Genomic DNA, 17,533 nt, shown 5'->3' with positions numbered 1-17,533 from the left:
GACTTTAAATCTCCTATTTAAAAGTAAATTAAGATAGGGCAGCACCTGTGGCTTAGTGGGTAGGGTGCAGGCCCCATGTACTGAGGGTGGCGGGTTCAAACCTGGCCCTGGCCAAACTGCAACAAAAAAATAGCCAGGCATTGTGGTGGGTGCCTGTAGTCCCAGCTACTCGGGAGGCTGAGGCAAGAGAATTGCCTCAGCCCATGAGTTGGAAGTTGCTGTGAGCTGTGTGATGCCATGGCACTCTACCAAGGGCGATAAAGTGAGACTTTGTCTTTATTAAAAAAAAAAAGTAAATTAAGATGAAGTGAATCAAACTCTTAGCGCTAATACATTAGTGGTATTCAGCAGTTTTGTTCTCATCATGACACCCTGCAGATTAAAGTGCTTGCACATGGAAGACAACCTGGGGTGTGTTAGTTTTGTGGGGTCTTTTCCTGATCACCTATCCCAAAGTTTTATATAGCTTTGTAGTTTTACACTGCAATGTGTAATTGAGACATGTGATTTTAATTTGGGGGTGTAAGGGAACTGTTAGTAAACAGCACTGGCTGCTCGAAGGAACTTGATTTACTACATTTATATCTCCTATTACCTTGTGCTGAGCAAGACTTTGCTATGTGGATTTACACATGCCTGGTCAGGAATTTGATTAAGTATGGTTTAAAATGTTTAAAGAAACTTAATGAAGTTTGCAAACAGGGCTAATTTGTTTGGGGGTATTTAATCTGTTAAATGTATGAACGAATAATGGAGAGGCAAGAGTGTTTTTATTACAGAAGAGATCACATTATCAGTATAACAGGATGTGTATAATGACCTTACTTTTTTTTTTTTCAGACTGAGTTTCATCATGTTGCCCTCGGTAGACTGCTGTGGCTCAAGCAACCTCAAACTCTTGGGCTTAAGCGATTCTCTTAACACAGCCTCCCAAGTAGCTGGGACTACAGGCACCCGCCACAATGCCCAGCTATTTTTTTGTGTTGCAGTTGTCATTGTTGTTTACGTGGCCTGGGCCAGGTTCAAACCTGCCAGCCTGGGTATATGTGGCTGGCACTGTAACCACTGTGCAAAGCAAGAGCACCGAGCCTGTATGATCATCTTAAAAGCTTAAGAACTTAGATTTTAAAACTCTTACCCTTTTAACAGATTGAAAATTAATGTATGGAATAATTCAGTTCATATGGAATAATTTTGTTCAAATGACTTATACATCTTTCAAAACTTGAGTGTTGATCCAGATGCTGATTGATTAGACATCTGGAAATTGAGGCATTTAAAGTGCTTGCACCCTGGGTTAGACTTCCAGGTAAACAGCTACAAGTGTGTTGTTAGCCTCTCTCAAAAGACTGTGACTTTCTGGAGACCAAACTCGGGCCTTGTTCCATGGTTTGTCCCACAAAGATTCTGCCACAGCAGCCCCACACTGAGAATTAATTGAACTTTTTACCAGCCAGTGGAAGAATCTACAGGGACATTTCCAAAAGTAAACACCACACACTTAGCCTTTCTCCCCAGCAGCCCTCCCGTCTGTGCCCTCTTCCCATGGCTACAGGTATTCAGAAACTCACTGAACTAACACCTAGACAAGAGGTCCTCACAGTGAAGCTGTTGCCTCTGGTCCCAGCCCAATTCTAATTTAGTCTTACTCTCCTTAAATGGAGGGACATAATTCATGTTAAGTATTCTATTTTTAAGAAATCCCCCAACCAGGGCAGTGCCTGTGGCTCAAGGAATAGGGTGCCAGCCCCATATACTGGGGATGGTGGGTTCCAGCCCAGCCCAGGCCAAAACTGCAAAAAAAAAGAATGAGAATATTTATTTATTTATTTATTTATTTTTGAGACGGAGCCTCAAGCTATCCCCCTGGGTAGAATGCCATGGCATCACGCTCACAGCAACCTCCAACTCCTGGGCTCAAGCGAGTCTCCTGCCTCAGCCTCCCAAGTAGCTGGGACCACATGCACCTGCTGCAACGCCTGGCCATTTTTTGGTTGCAGCCATCATTGTTGTTTGGCGGGCCCGGGCTGGGGATTTGAACCCGCCACCCTAGGTGTATGTGGCTGGCGCCTTAGCCGCTTGAGCCACAGGCGCCGAGCCAGAATGAGAATATTTAAATAAACAGTCCCAAGAATAAAAATGAAGATATTATTAAAAAAAAGAAAGAAAGAAATCCCTGAACCAAATCACACTTGAGTCCCTTGAAATTTAAGATTACACCCCGGCTATGTTTATATGTACTAATGCACTATGATCTCTATGTCACAGCACTGACTTTACAATAGCACTACTTCCTCCATTTAATAGATCAGGGAACTGTAGCACACACTTTTCCCATTTTGGAAAGGGTAGTCATGGATTTGAATTCTGGCAGTCTGATTCCACAGATCCAACTCCCCATAACCACTATTCCAAACTATATTAACTCCTAAACACAGCCGTAACTTGAACACAGGTCGGTGACTTCAGTTGCTAACTTACACTTCTGTGACTGACGGTACTATTAATAGTTTTTATCGCCCTACAATCTGAATAGAAGAGAGTTGCAAGGAGACGGGTGAGGTGAAAAAGGAGAGGTGCTAGAGCGGGGCCCACAAATCACCTGGGAATCTTATTAAAATGAGGATTCTGATTCAGTATTCTGGGATAGGATCTGAGATTCTGCATTGCCAACATGCTCCCAGGTGATGTTGGACAGCTGCTCTCTGTGGGACGTTTTGAGTAGCAAGGAGTGAGATGACTCAAACAATTCAAGCTGTTCCCTATAGCAAAAATAAAAGGAGGTGGGGACATACAGATGCCACAGAGCTGCTTGATGCTGTGGAAAACAAAGGAATATAGGGCATATCCACCCAAAGTCCATTATATACTCAGGACCTTAGGTCCAATGCACAGGAGAGCTGTGAGGAAACCACCTTTTCCTTTCTAAAATAAAGAAGACTGAACACATAGCAGGGTCAAAAACGCATTAGGGGTAGGTACAGGTGCCCACCTTCACCCCACAAACTTCCAGAAAACAGCAAACAAGGAGCAAAGAGCTGTCATGCCAGCATTGTCGTTTTAATAGCGTCTGTGCAAGCAATATCCAAGTTGTCCATACTCTCCAAGTCATCCCTATTTTTAATAGGCAATACTAAATTTTTTAAGTGTGTGCTGACAGAGGTTAGTCATACCTCCGAAAGACTTAAAAATGAAAAGCCACATGAATTCTCTTCCTTAAAAAAGAGCCATTTCAAAAGATTTTCTTTAATGTCATAAAATATTTTCATGGACAAGTGAGCTAGCAAACACACATGCACCAATGTGCCTTTTGACAAGAGTACCCCCTACCCCGACTCCCACACCAATGTGGACATGAGACTGGAGAAATGAATACAGCAGATGGAACGAATAGAAAAAAAATCAGTAAAAGAAATGGAATATAACTTTGTGCTTGCTTATTTTACTATGTCACAACAAAACAAGACATTTTGGTGCAAACAGTTAATTTTTCCTCTTTTCCATTTAAGTCTGGTGGAGAAAAAAATACTTTTTCTATAATAAAATATGTAGTTTTTGGTTTTTAACGTAACTTTTTTTTTCTTTTTTGCAGAAAATAATTTTGTAAACTGTCACTTCGCGGGCAGGGAGGCTCGATGCCACGTGGGCCTCAGCTCGCCCTGCAGAGGCTGAGAGCTGAAACCAAACCCAGGCAGGAGACTGGGGACAGTGGAGGGTGCAAGGCGGGGCGCGGCATACAGGGGCGAGGGCGGCCGGGCAAGGCGGGCTAGAGGTCACTCTCGCCGTACAGCGCCGTGGAGAAAGACATGTAGTCCAGAGCACCGGGCACGGCGTCGGGGCCGGTGTAGGGGGCCATTCGCGCGATGCAGTACTCGGCCTGGTCGGGGGGCAGCTCCCGGCGAAGCTCGTCCATGGTGATGTAATTCTGCGGAGAGAGCACGGTTGGTGGCCGCAAAGCCCAGCAGCCGTAAAGGAGCACGGTAGGCTCCTTGGGACAGCCCATGTCGTCCTTATGTACGTGTCCATACATCCACATGTATGTGTATATACGGCATATTTTAAAAAATCAACTCATGTTGTCACTTCAGTACTTACTCTAGGCTCTTTCCAAGTTAATTCAATGTGCTAATGACACCTAAAATCTACTCACGCATCATATTAGTCTGCAATCACCACGTGCTGGACCAAAGCAGACACTCTGGGAGAACTTAAGAGAATCCTGCTAGGGCCTCACACCCACTGCTGTGGGAGTCGGCCACAGGGTCTGATTGTAATGATCTTCCAGGATTGGGCATCACTGCTACAGATAGGATCCAAAATCTGACCAGGCTATCTGGCCCACATTTGCAAAACTGGGCCTTGTCTCACCCTAGTGGCTCACAGCTTTGAGCTCTGCCTCCCTGCTCTTGTTTGGGCTTGCCCACCAGGGGTGGTGGTAGCTGCTGCTTTTCAGAAGCTTGAGGGTTCAGGGAACCTCACTAAGGGTCTCTGAATCACAAGGTCAGCCCCTAGCCCCATGTCCTACCTCTGTCAGAATCCCCTAGAAAACAGCTTGTGGGCAGGTAGGGCTGTCACCTTCAACCCAAAAGTCAGGAGACCAGGCTCCCATCGAGGCCTTAGTCTTCCTCCTCTACAAAATTAGTCACTTCAACTATATGGTCTGATCCTTCCAGTCTAAGGTGTTTGGACTCAAAAGAGAGTGTCCTTGAACTTAAATCAGACCATTAACGGACCTCTTTGTATGTTCTTCCCTTACAGATTAAGACATTTCAGAAATTATACTCCTTTTTTGCTCTCATACCTGAATCTCTTTAGTTCTGAAGGATGACAAAAGAATTACCCTGTAAATTTTACAGAAAGGAAACCCAGCTCCCAGTCACCCTTGCCCCAATTTCTTCTAGATGCTCTTTTGAATCTTTTCTGTAGCATTAGAGAAAACAGCTCCCTGGGCTAGAGCTGGTTGTGGGTCTGAGGGACATCCAGGTCCCCCAATGACTGTCTCAGACACCTAAGACTTGGCCTCCCATATAGACAGCATTGCTCCTCTTTTTCCATTGCCAGCTGATGCACAGCACTTGGGAGATTTGGAACCCCAAACATACCCCTACTCAGCATAGAAAAATGAGACATGCTTTCCATAGTCCCTCTGCCTGCTGCCACCATGTCCACATCTGTGCAAGGGTGATTCCCAGGGTTTCTTGGATAGACTTCACAATCCAATCACACACCCACACCACTCGACTACCTCTGCCACCTGTCATTTCATCACAACAATGAATGAGTCCTTCACTGATGTGCAGTGCCCCTGGCAGGGGATTCCCTTAAGCTGATACTGTGTCCTGGTACCTTAGCTGAGCTCAAGGCATTATACGAATGGGTGGAGGTGAGCAGCGGTGAGAGGTGCCCCAGGCCCCTGGGAGGACGAGCAGTTGAGGAGCTTTGCGTCCCAGCCCTCCCACTCTGGATCAGAGTCCAGGCAGTGCTTGTTGTCCCAGCATGATGCCCATACCCCAGGAGACCCACCTTGTCCCCAGCCAGGATCTTGAAGGAGGCCATGACCTGGTCTGCTGTATCGGTGTCAGCTGTCTCACGGGACATGAAGTCGATGAAGGCCTGGAATGTCACTACCCCCAGGCGGTTGGGGTCCACAATGCTCATGATGCGGGCAAATTCTGCCTCTCCCTGGAGGGAACAGCCAACCCCAAGCCCGTCAGCCCATGGCCCACTGGGAATATCTCCTAGGGACCTGAAGACCCTGGGACTCAGACAGCCTATCTCTGGAAGAGGAGGGCATAGCAGCCCCTGACCTAACTGGGGCTATCCTGAGGGTATGACAGTGACACAACACCCAACGATGGAGACCCAGCTCAGAGTTTCCTACTCTTTACAGATACCTGGGTTCCCCACAGACCAAATAATAACGCCGATAATAATTATAATGACAACAACAATAATGGCTGATACCTACTACATGCCAGGCATTATTTTAAGTGTTTTATATATTTCAATTCATTTAAGTCAAAGCACCACTATATGAAGTAGGGATCTTATTATTTTCATGCCACAGACAAGAAATCTCAACCCCAGACAGGTTAAGTGACTTGCCCAGGGTCACACAGCCAGTAAGCAATAGAGCTAGGATTTGAACTTGGGTAGTCTGGCTCTACAATGTGTTTTCTCCCTACCGCACTGTATTTCCTATATGCCAGACATGTGCCCAGCACTTATGTAAGTTCCTTCAATTAACCCGTGAACAGTACACAAGGTCTCCCTCACTTTATCTGAGGCCACAAGCTGGTGACATCAGCCTGGGATTTACTCCCAGGTTCACTGTGTCAAGCCCCAAGCCCCGGCCCTATGCTGGGCAGCCTGTGGGCTCTGCACTTAGCACATGGCCTGCTCAGAAAGTTTGCTTGAGTGGGGGCAGACCAAAGTCAGGGTGGCCTGGGACAATGGCAAGGCAGTACAGGCCTGGCCGGAGCCATTGCCAGCGTGGAGGAAGAAATCTAAATTCCCATGCCTTGTGTGAGATGAAACAGAGCCAACCCCAAACCCGGAAAGTCCAAGACCACCAGTCCTTCCTGCCAGCCTCGGGTGAGCCCAGCCACCCACAGCAGGAGTGGAGAAGCTGCTGGTACACCACTGTCAGTACCAGAAGATGAACGGTGCGGAGACTGAGGTGAGAAGGCCTTGTCTCCCGAACACAGGTCACAGCTGGGCCCAGCTTTCGGGGGCAGAGACTCAAGGCTACTCCAGGGAGGGCAGCCCCCAGCCTGAGGGCCTACAGCCTGCCACTGCGCCACTGCTGGGCCTCGGCCTCTCCCGCCAGCTGGCTGCCTCCTCACCAGGGCAGGCAGAGGGTGGGGTTTACGTTACCATGTTGTAACCCATGGAGATAAGGCAGGCGCGGAAATCATCTGTGTCCATCATGCCTGTCTTCTTCTGTGGGGCAGTGGCACCGAGACACAAGGAGGGTCAGAAAAGCGGGAAGAGGAAGGGCCGGCCCGGGGCCAGGACAGGGCACAAACGACCAGAGGGAAGATGAGGTTTATGGTTTGAGGGTCACGAAAGGGAGAGAAACATGGAGGAGTAGACACAATACACATCCAGGGAAGATGTCCGCAGAATGGAGGAGGACGGAGCAGGGAGATGCAAAAATCCGTCCACAAGATGGAGGAGGGGAAGGGCGGGTACCAGGCAGGTTCCCACAAAAGACAAGTGAGGACAGAGGCCAGAGGAAAGAGTGGTGGGAGGTAGACAGGGGCAGCAGGAGAGACGAGCCCCATGGCCCACAGTAGAGGGACGGGGAGATCCAGACAGAGAGAAGAGAAAAAGGAAAAATGCATTATTTCTCGCCCCAGATGCCACCCCGAGCGTGCTCCATGCAGGAGGCAAGTACCTGGGGGTCGTTGCCAATATCATAACCCAAGCTGATGAGGCAGGCTTTGAACTCCTCGGGACCCAGTGTGCCGGAGTGATCCTGGGGCCGCAGTGCACCAGGCAGCGAGCCATGCGGTGCCAGGGAGGTGGAGGCCGTGAGGGGCATGCCCCGGGGAGGGTGGCATGTGTGGGGAGACACGGGCACAGAGGCAAGCAGGTGAAAGGGTGGGGGCAGGGAGGAGGGGAAATAAAAGTGCACATGGTTAGACACATGGACAAGGTTCCAGGGCGTGCCCTCTCCCAGCACATGCAGCCCTACTCTGGGAAACACGGCCAGAGCAGTGTACTCTGGCCCACCCAAGCTTCCCTGGGAGCTCCACCCCCCCAAGTGCCTGAAGGGTGGCCATGAAGCAGGCAGGGGAGGTGGCCAGCAACCAAGCCCATGCCCCTCCACCCTGTGACCACCCCCAAGCCCCAGGGCACTGGGAAGGGGCAGCTCACTATTGCCCAGCCTAACTGGAGCTGGGATGAGAACCCAGAACCGTGGCTGACATTCTTGGCAGAGTGGCCAAAGGACACTGGGCTAGGGAGAAAGGGAGGAGTCTCTACACCTGTCCCCTGGGGCAGATGAGGGACAGTCCTCATAGCTGGAGACAGCAAGCCTTCACCTGAGGGTTGATTCCTCATGGCAGGAGAGCAAAAGTCAGGGGTCAAATGTCCCTCTCCACCCAGAACACAAACACTCTCCAGGAAAGCAGGGAAGCTCAGGGGACACCAGGACAGGATTTCCAAGGCTGGCTTCATGGGGCGCCCTGAGTCAGGGCAGGCTGACGGCAGCTCCCCTTCACCCCCTCACTTGCTGAGCAGCCCATACCCTGGGCACTGCCTCCAGGGCCCTGGGGAGGGGGGTGGGGGCTGGGGTCTGCACTCAGCAAGCGCCAGGGCAGGGCTCACCCGATCAAAGTGGTTGAAGGAGGCCCGGAACTCATTCATCTGCTCCTGGCTGATGCCCTTAGCGTCCCGGGTTAGGATCTGGTTCTCCACCTCATTGATGGTCCTGGCGATGGTGGTGAGCAGCTGCTCCCAGCCCACACGGATGTGCTGCAGGTGGTTGAGGGGCCTATCAGTAAAGGACCCCAGGCCTGGGCGGCAGGCTGCCCTACCTACTTCTCTCTTCAACTGTCAAAATGGCGAAAGCTGCCAAAGCCAGCCTTCCCTGCTGAGTCTGTCACCAGCCGGAGGAGAAGCTGGGTAACAGCAACCTACCAAGGTAGAGGACCCTAGATGGTGAAGGGGCAGGGTGGTCACCTCTGCCTGGGGCAGCAGAGAGAACAGGACTTGCCAACAGTAGGGTCAGGAGAGCAGATCTGGCAGTAGGAGAAACTGAGGGACACTGACACAGACATACACATGCATACACACTTTCCCAGACAAAACAAGCAGAGTTTGGAGCTCACCAGCACCCAAATAACCAGGGGCGCTCAGTATGGTAATGAGAGAAGCTCTGGCAAGGAGGTTGGGGCGCTCTTCCTGAATGGGCACAGGGGGTGGGGGGTTTGGCACACCTTTTGTGTGTGGGACATAACCACAAGAGGGACTCTACCTAACAAAATCAAATATGTTGACCTGGTCATTTGCACCCTTGCATTAACCTAAAATAAATTTACTTAAAAATAAAAATAAATAAAAATGTAGCTCTGCCCCAGAACTACTGAATCAAATTCTGGAGATGGTGCCTGGAAACATGAGCTCCTTAGGAAATCCAGAAGGCACTAAAAATCGAAGACACAAAGCTTTGGGGGTGGAGAAAAGTGAATTTGTCCTCTACTGTGATCAGCTGCCTTAGAAGATGGGTAAGCTCTCCCACCCCATAGTGGGGGGACACAAGGGGACACAGGCTCCTCCCCACCTACCTCCATGGTGTAGTTGGTGTGCTTGTTGTCGAAGATGAGCGCCTCCTGGATGAGCTGGTGGTCACCCTCCAGCTGGTCAATCTTTGGCTTGTAGTTGACAATGCTCTTCTCGTACTGCCGCAGGTGGCTGAGCTGGTCCTCCAGGGTCCCGTGCATCTCGATGGAGATCCTCCCAATCTCCTGTTCATCCGGAAGAAGGCACCTTATCAGATAACCCCACTCTGCTCCCATGAGGTATGGACTGGTGTCCCCAGGGTCACTGGCTAGCTCCTCAGGTGATTCTTGGTTCTCATCCCAATCCTAGAGAGGCCGTCGCTATAACTAGCAAGGCACTTTTAGTATGAGTGCTCTTTGGCACAGAAACAGCATCAGGAAGGTGTGCAGTGAGCACCATTATCACCGGATGAAATACCTGTCAGCCTCAGGAAGGGATGCAGGGTCAGTGACTAAACTAAATGTCCACTCCTTTGCTTGCTAGTCAAACCCCATTCCCAAGCCTTGTTCCCTAACATGGTCATCTCAGGGATCCACTGAGCCAGAACCCTTGCAGGCCAGCAGGCCTGGCTCGCCCGTTGGTGGCCATTTCCCGGTCCTGCTGCTCAGCCTCCTGGGGTGCCCACCGTGGCCACCTGATCCTGCCCATCCCTCATGCCAAATGTCCATTTCTGTCTGACATTCATGAACACAAAACAAACCTTGTTTGTGAGCACACTCTCTGTCCACTCCATTCAATCCAGTATGTACTATTTCCTGAGTGGCTGCTAAGCACAGCACGTGGGGAGTGGAGGTGGCACACACAATGTGATCTCACCATGGTCTGTACCCTCAAGGAGCTCAGAGGCCATGCTCTAGCTGGAGCATGTCTCTAGCTGAGCCACACAGATCAGCCAAAACAGTACATTCAACTGGAGGTTTGGCTCTCTCTAGGAACATTCTTTTCAAGCAAGCTCAGGAGGAGAAGCACAGGAGGAAGAGGAGGCCTGGTCAACGAGAGCCGTCAAATGGACCACACTGACTCAGGTACACTGGGACCGAGCTGCCTGTGGAACTCTCATATGTGGATCCCTAGTTGTCCCTGTGTTGGTCTTTGCTCCCAAATTAGACACTGGGAAGCTATCAGCCTTTCTCTGTGAAGGCCCCCGTGTAGTGCAGCAAACTAGTCACGGGCTCAGGGTCTCCATCGTCCTGGGTACTGCCCAGAGGGAATAGGCAGCCTGGCTGGGACAGAGCTGGGGAAGGGTGGGAGCCCCACTGGACCCACTCACCTCCATCTTGGTCTGGATCCAGGGCCCGATGACGTTGGCCTGGGCCCCGAACTGCTTCCGTAGCCTCTCGTTGTGCTGCTGGCGGGCATGTTCCTCCGTCAGAGCCTGGTCCCTCCTTGGCACCAGCTGCCGTACCTGAGGCAAGAACCACCACGCAACTTTGAGTATGAGCCAATGACGTGTCTCATGTGCCAGACGAGGAAGTGGAGGACAGGTGTGGGGAAGGGGCCAGTCAGCAACAGGAGTGAGAATGTTGACCTGTACTAGGAATCTGGTCATTTACTAGTTGGGCACACTATGAGTGTTTACCATGTGAGAATTAAAAACATAATGTCAATAAAAAATCAATCAAGGCTCGGTGCCTGTGGCTCAAATGGCTAAGGTGTCAGCCACATACACCTAAAGTGGCGGGTTTGAATCCATTCTGGGTCTGCCAAACAACAATGACGGCTGCAACCAAAAAAATAGCTGGGCATTGTGGTGGGCGCCTGTGATCCCAGCTACTTGGGAGGCTGAGGCAGGAGACTTGCTTGAGCCTAGCAGTTGGAGGTTGCTGTGAGCTGTGATGCCACAGCACTCTATCCAGGGGACAGCTTGAGGCTCTGTCTCCAGAAAAAAAAAAAAAAAAAATCAATCAACAACAAACAAGGCAAAAATCCCTGCCCTTATGAAACTCACGTGGTCCCATTTGCCATTGATCTCCTGAGGCGTGATGGTGGTGTAGGGGTTGGTGCCCGCCATGTTGACGTGGTAGGTCTGGACGATCTTGGACACCTCATTGTGGATGCCCAGGATGGCCTGGCGCTCCTTGTCAGCATCGGGAAGGGTGGCCTTGAATTGCTCATGGGCTGTGGTCAGTCCCTGGACAGACACGGGGATGGAGAAGTACAGTCACTCAGGGGGCTGGTGCCCACCCTGGGCAAGAGGAACAAAGAGACCCTCATGGCCCAGGTAGACGTGGTTGCTGTGGGAGTGAGCTGGGCCAGCACCCATTGGGAGACCTGGGGTATCAAATCAACAGCTTCATCCTCGGGGCTGGGGAAGAAATTGGCAGGAGCCCGCTCACTTCCCAGAGTCAGATCAAGGGCAAGGGCTGTCCCAGTGATCTGCTCCTCAGGTGACCTTCCCTGGTCTGGCTTCCTCAGCTCTTTGTAAAACCTCTTAAATCTAATACTTTGGAGCTGTATAAAAAGGGTGAGGAAGCTATTAATTGATATGAAATGAACTCTCAGATAAATGTTCAATTAAAAATCAAGGTTCAGGATACAGTATATAATAAAAGCTGCTTTTTATGTTTTAAACGTAAAGGTACAGAAAAGAACATGGAAATAAATACACTTGTCTGAGTATGCAGACCGGGGTCATGTGCTTACTTGCAGGGGAGGGGGCCTGGGGAGGAGGAAGACCTTATCACATATCCTTTTTATTTTTTGGATTTTATACTATGCACATATATTACCTGGTCAAAATAAGTAACATGCAAAGGTTTCACATCTCTAAGACCCATGGGATGCTCTTCCTCAGTCCTCTACTCTCTAGGGGCAGCCCTGACGGGGTGTGACCTGCAGAGTGTGGGCTGCTGGGGCGAGGCAGGGCGAGCGGCATACCTGGATCTCCTCGATGGTGTGCACGATGAAGGTGTCCTGCAGGTCCTCCATGGCCCCCTCCATCCAGTTGTTGAAGGGTGCAGCCCGCTTGGCATATTCCAGATACAGCTGGTCGATGGTCTCCAGCAGCTTCTCTGTCCGCTAGGAGTGCCAAGTAGGGTGGGGTTGTTTAGGAAAGTGATGTCCAGAGTCATCCCACACCTCTACTGAGATTCTACTGGTGAGCCCCCAGGGGTCCAGGCTGAGAGGCAATGACTAAATCAGGCAGGAGGAGCAGGCTCTGCCCTGTCGGGTACATGGCCCACTCACGCTGCTGTAGCCTGGCTTGGCCCCAGAGCATCTGGTTTGTAGAACAGAAAGGTTCTCAAATGGCTGAGGTTGGGCTGTTAAGTGCACTAAACTAGAGGATGAGATGTTAGGGCAAGAGAGGAGGCATCTCTACCAAGGCAAAGACCAAGTCCTGTGCCAAAGCAAAACTTCCAGTTAGGCCAGGGGTAGGGAGGCCTGGGGAATCAAGGAGTCTTTTAGCCCAAAGCAAAAAGCCCTGAAGCAGGAAGGGGCACCACACTGAGCTGCTGGCCACAGGTCCAGATCTCCCTCCAGGACCCTCACCTCTAGAGCTTCCCTCCGCTTCTGAGTTAGGGCCCCCAGATTGTCCCACTGATCACAGATCTTTTGGCAACGGGCGTTGACGCTGGGTGAGTCGTAATAGTCCAGCTCACTGGGGAGGGAAGAGACAAGGAAGTCAGGTGACCTGGGTTAATTCTATGGTCCGTCTCCTTCCCCTTGGGGTGGGAACCCTAGTGGTACAGGAAGATCTAGGGGTGCTCTTCCTTCATCAGACCTTCCAGATGCTCTTTTCACCCCCACCCTCTTGGCTTTCAGGAGACCAGCAGGGAGGAGACCAGAGAAGGCCCGTCCTCCTCTCCAGTGGCCTCTCGTCAACCAAGGCTGGAGGTGACTCAAACCTTCACTGGCCATTCTCTGCTCCTGCACTAGCACAGGTGAGGCCTGCACCAGGATGGGAGTGGTCATAGGCTCCCCTCCCCCCTGCAGGGAAGCTCCTGTCTTCTGTGTTCACCCTTCTCACTCTCACAGTACCTCCCATCTCCCACAGTGGCTGACAGCACCAAGCCCGAGCTCCCCTGGGGGTCATGGGGAGGGGTGCCTGGGCCACCTACTTGAGCTCCTGTGCAATGGCAGCGATCTGCTCCACGCGGTCCTGGTGGGCGGCCAGGTCGCTCTCGAAGGCCTCGTGCTTCTTAAGCAGGGCCTTGATCTCCGAGAGCGTGGCTGTCTCGTAATCCTTCTGCCGCAGCATGGCCTCTTTGCCTGGGTTGAGAGAGAGGGATACACAGTGAGCAGGAGCAGGGGTGGGGGGCATCTTCTCAGCCCCAGGAGCTCTAATCTGGGGACACTCCCAAGGAGGTGTCCACTGCATAGAGATCTGCTGCGGGGAAGCCGAGTGCAGCACAGAGCATGTGTGAGGCTGTGCAGGACCATGCAGGACACACACAGGGCATCCCCCTAACTTCATAAACAGCAGGAGCCATGGTGACCCATATGGTCTGATATAAACAAGCCAAGTTTATACCAGGGGTACCCTGTCTTGAGAATTTCTCCAGTTGTCACTGGCTCCTGGCAGCCCTGTAAGGCCCCCGGTCAGCCCATCCAGTGCACCCTGCCCCTGACCTATCAGGGTAGAGCCATTGATCATTAGTAACAGAAAGAAGCCTTATACACGTATTTCTTGGATTGCTGTTTCCACAGGAAGAAAGCAGAGACAAAAAACAACCTCTCAGAGCTGTCACTAGACACAGCTCACTGCCTGCCCCAGGAAGCAAGGAAATCAGGATGGGGGCTGGCCCAGCCTCCCTGGGACGCTCAGCCCATCTGGGAGAGTAAGGCCCAGGTTGTGTCCCCACATGGCATTTCTGTCCTCTCCTATCCTCTTTTTTCTTAAATCAGAATAAAAATGTAACAAGTTCAAGAGAAAAAAAATTATAGGCAAGTCTTCTTATGTACCCTATCCAATCTTTCCTTATATAGACATTCTGTTAAAACATGGCCTGCTTTCACAATATTCAGCAGCACATTATTGGAATTTCTACTTCAGCTGCATGGCCTTCGATGCCCCCCTTTAACAGCGGGGCAGACATCCCAACAAGTGGCTGCACCACCACTGACATGCCCAGTCACTGCTCCACTCCAGGGCCCCTGGGCTTGCACTGTTACAGATGTCTCAGCATGGACATCTCCAGATATGCGATTTCCCCTGTGACAGTCTCAAGAAAAGGAGCTCCCAGGTTAGAGAGTAATGAAATGGCTTGGTATACATATGGCCAAAATGCTTTTCCCAAAGGTTGTGCTGCCACACCAGTGCTTTGCACCTCTTGCTGGCAGACGGGAGCTTGTGAGGCCAATCTTTGCTCTATACTGTGCCTGTGAGCTGCTCCTTGACCCAACAGAGGACACGTGATAGAGGCATGTGATGAATGGGGACCATCTCCACCATCCCCTCTGCTCTGCTGCGAGGCCTGGATCAGTAACTCCACCTCTACCTCTGGACAGAGGCAGCATCTGTCCCCGTGCCCAGCACAGGGTCTCATAACAGGGGTTGTGGTTGAGCTAACCCAACCCCCCTTAGCTGAGGCAAGCACCCTAGTCCCCACACTGAGCCAAGCCCCTCCCAAATGGCCTTAGGGTATAGCCCTCCCCTACTCAACTCCAGGCTAAGGTTTGAACACGAAACAGGGCTGAATGGGGGAATCCTGAGCTCTAGTGGCCAACAGGTCTGCCCTAGGGGTGACAGCTGAAATGGCTAGCAGGATGCAAGCAGATGGGCAGCCTGCCCACCTCCAGTCCTGGCCCAGATGGTACAACTGCCTCTCTTCAGAGGTAACCTTGGCTGCCAGTAAACAGATACCAGACATAGCCCCAGATGCCTCAAGGTCATAGTTAACAGGGACATACATGAGCTACAGTGAGGGCACTGGTTCCCTGCAAGGACAGGCTGGGCAGTGAAGGGGACAGTAGAGAACACCAAGAGCTACTCCCACCTTGAGTGTGGGACAGCCAGGCAGTTCCAGGTACGTTAGATACCTATGCCTCATGTCAACTCCACGAGGAGATCGTATTAGGTTGAATAGTGTCCCCTCAAACTCACGTTAACCCAGAAGCTCAGAATGTAATCTTATTTGGCAGACAGGTCTTTGCAGACATAATTAGTAGAAATGAGGTCCTACTGTACTAGACTGGGCCCTAAAGTGAATGGCTGATCTTTATTAGAGAAAGGAAAGGGAAATTCAGTCACAGAGACACCAAGAGAAGAAGCTACACAAGGTCAGAGGCAGAAACAGGGGCAATGCAGCCATGCCAGCCCAGGGGCACCTGGGAACGCCCACAGCCACTGAGGCCAGGAGGCAGGATGGAGCGGCCTCCCCTAAGGGCCTCTAGAAGGAAACCACCCTGCTGACACCTCACCTGAGGCCATCTGGCCTCCTGAATGGTGAAAGAATAAATTTCTATTGTTTTAAACCACCAGGTTTATACTATAGTAAAGTCCCTATTGTTTTAAACCACCAGGTTTATACTAAAGTCCCTGTTATCTGGAACAGCCAGGCCGTGACCCAGCCCAGCCGAAACAAAATCCGAGTTTAGCCCCAGCGCAGTGCACATGCAGTGAGTCTGACTCCCGTATGCTCCCAGAGCCCCGAAACGTCCACATTTAGGGCCTCTATTGCTTTCAGGACTAGTCACAGTTGGGTATGAACTTTCTTTCTACTGCAGCCACTATATACCCTGTGCTTTGTGTGGGACATTTTGGTTGTACGGTACAAGTCTGTTTATCTGACTAACTGGTCATACTCTGCATATACTGTGCTGCTATGCTATTGTGTCTCACTGATATGAAGTTAAATAATGGAGCGTGTTACTACAGTACACGTGTATGCAGTTACACACTGCATACACGGTACCATGATACGGTCTACTGGGACCTGTGGTCCCCCAAAGTTGGTATCTTATACCCAGTTATATAAATTATGTCTGCTTAGCACTGTGAGCGCCCCTAATGAGACTACTGCTATATACATGTTGCTGTATACACTGTATACACATTACATGCGTTACAGTAAGTGAAGTTTGTCTTTGTCTTTTTTTTTTCCGAAACAGTCTCACTCCATCACTCTGGGTAGAGTGCAGTGGGGTCATCCTAGCTCACAGCAACCTCAAACTCTTGGGCTCAACCAAACTTTCTTGCCTCAGCCTCCCAAGTAGCTGGGACTATAGGCCCCTGCCACAATACTTGGCTAGTTTTTCAAGTTTTTAGTAGACACAGGTGTTGTTCTTGCTTAGTCTGGTCTTGAACTCCAGAGCTCAAGAGATGCCCTATCTCAGACTCCCACAGTGCTAAGATTACAGGCATGAGCTACCACAACCGGCCACTATCTTGGTTTTAATTTGCCTTTCTAATTTTCTGAGATAGACTCTCACTAAGCTAGAGTGCTGCGACATCAGTGTGGCTCAAAGCAATCTCAAACTCCTGGGCTCAAGTGATCCTTCTGCCTCAGCCCCCTGAGTAGCTGGGACCACAGGTGCCTGCCATGATGTCCAGCTAATTTTACAATTTTTAGTAGAAATGGAGTCTCACTCTTGCTCAGGCTGGTCTTGAACTCCTGTACAAGTGAGCTCAAGTGATCATTCCACCTTGGTCTCCCAGAGTGCTGGGATTATAGGCCTGAGCCACCAAAATCGGCCTTAATTTGCTTTTAATTAGTGTATTTTAATACTAATATTAAGGCAGTACAGTTTATGGTGTGGTATGATATGGTATAGAATGGGGTACAGAATTAGTTAGGCCTTTTTTTTTTTTAGAGACAGAGTGTCACTTTATCACCCTCAATAGAGAGCTGTGCCATCATAGCTCACAGCAACCTCCAACTCCTCAGCTTAGGTGATTCTGTTGCCTCAGCCTCCTGAGTAGCTGGAACTACAGGCACCTGCCACAACACCTGGCTATTTTTTGTTGCAGTTTGGCCGGGGCCGGGTTCGAACCTACCACCCTCGGTAGATGGGGCCGGGGAGCCACCCAGGCCTATTTCTTTTCTTTCTTTCTTTCTTCTTTTTTTTTTTTAAGAAACAGAGTCTCACTTTATCGCCCTCTGTAAAGTGCCATGGTGTCACACAAGCTCACAGTAACCTCTAACTCCTGGGCTTAGGTGATTCTCTTGCCTCAGCCTCCTGCATAGCTGGGACTATAGGCACCCACCGCAACACCCAGCTATTTTTTTGTTGCAGTTTGGCCAGGGCTGGGTTCGAATCTGCGCTTGGTATATGGGGCCAGAGCCCTACCCACTGAGTGACAGGC

The 17,533-nt window shown here is 50.6% G+C and overlaps 1 protein-coding gene across 4 annotated transcripts in view; it reads right to left on the bottom strand.

Moving 5' to 3' along the window:
- Positions 1 to 3,212: 3,212 nt before the first annotated feature.
- The window catches only part of ACTN1 (actinin alpha 1), a 111,499-nt gene continuing 97,178 nt past the window's right edge, over positions 3,213 to 17,533 (bottom strand). The window contains exons 12-22 of one of the 4 annotated variants that reach the window (XM_003797369.3): positions 13,347 to 13,497; positions 12,778 to 12,886; positions 12,166 to 12,306; positions 11,237 to 11,419; positions 10,559 to 10,693; positions 9,294 to 9,473; positions 8,335 to 8,481; positions 7,400 to 7,480; positions 6,877 to 6,942; positions 5,524 to 5,682; positions 3,213 to 3,925 (exon numbers count right to left, since the gene is read on the bottom strand). In XM_003797369.3, the coding sequence (XP_003797417.1) occupies positions 3,767 to 3,925; positions 5,524 to 5,682; positions 6,877 to 6,942; positions 7,400 to 7,480; positions 8,335 to 8,481; positions 9,294 to 9,473; positions 10,559 to 10,693; positions 11,237 to 11,419; positions 12,166 to 12,306; positions 12,778 to 12,886; positions 13,347 to 13,497 (1,511 nt within the window). In that variant the 3' untranslated portion in view covers positions 3,213 to 3,766. The remainder of the gene's footprint in view (positions 3,926 to 5,523; positions 5,683 to 6,876; positions 6,943 to 7,399; positions 7,481 to 8,334; positions 8,482 to 9,293; positions 9,474 to 10,558; positions 10,694 to 11,236; positions 11,420 to 12,165; positions 12,307 to 12,777; positions 12,887 to 13,346; positions 13,498 to 17,533) is intronic. The other 3 variants (XM_003797367.3, XM_003797368.3, XM_023517627.1) reach the window with 3 other exon arrangements.

Source organism: Otolemur garnettii, unplaced genomic scaffold (genome assembly GCF_000181295.1).
Source record: "Otolemur garnettii isolate 467f Iridium unplaced genomic scaffold, OtoGar3 scaffold00115, whole genome shotgun sequence".
In the NCBI taxonomy this organism is placed as follows: Eukaryota; Metazoa; Chordata; class Mammalia; order Primates; family Galagidae; genus Otolemur; species Otolemur garnettii.
The sequence above is the reverse complement of the archived record's forward strand: the minus strand, read 5'-3'. Positions and strand labels throughout refer to the sequence as shown.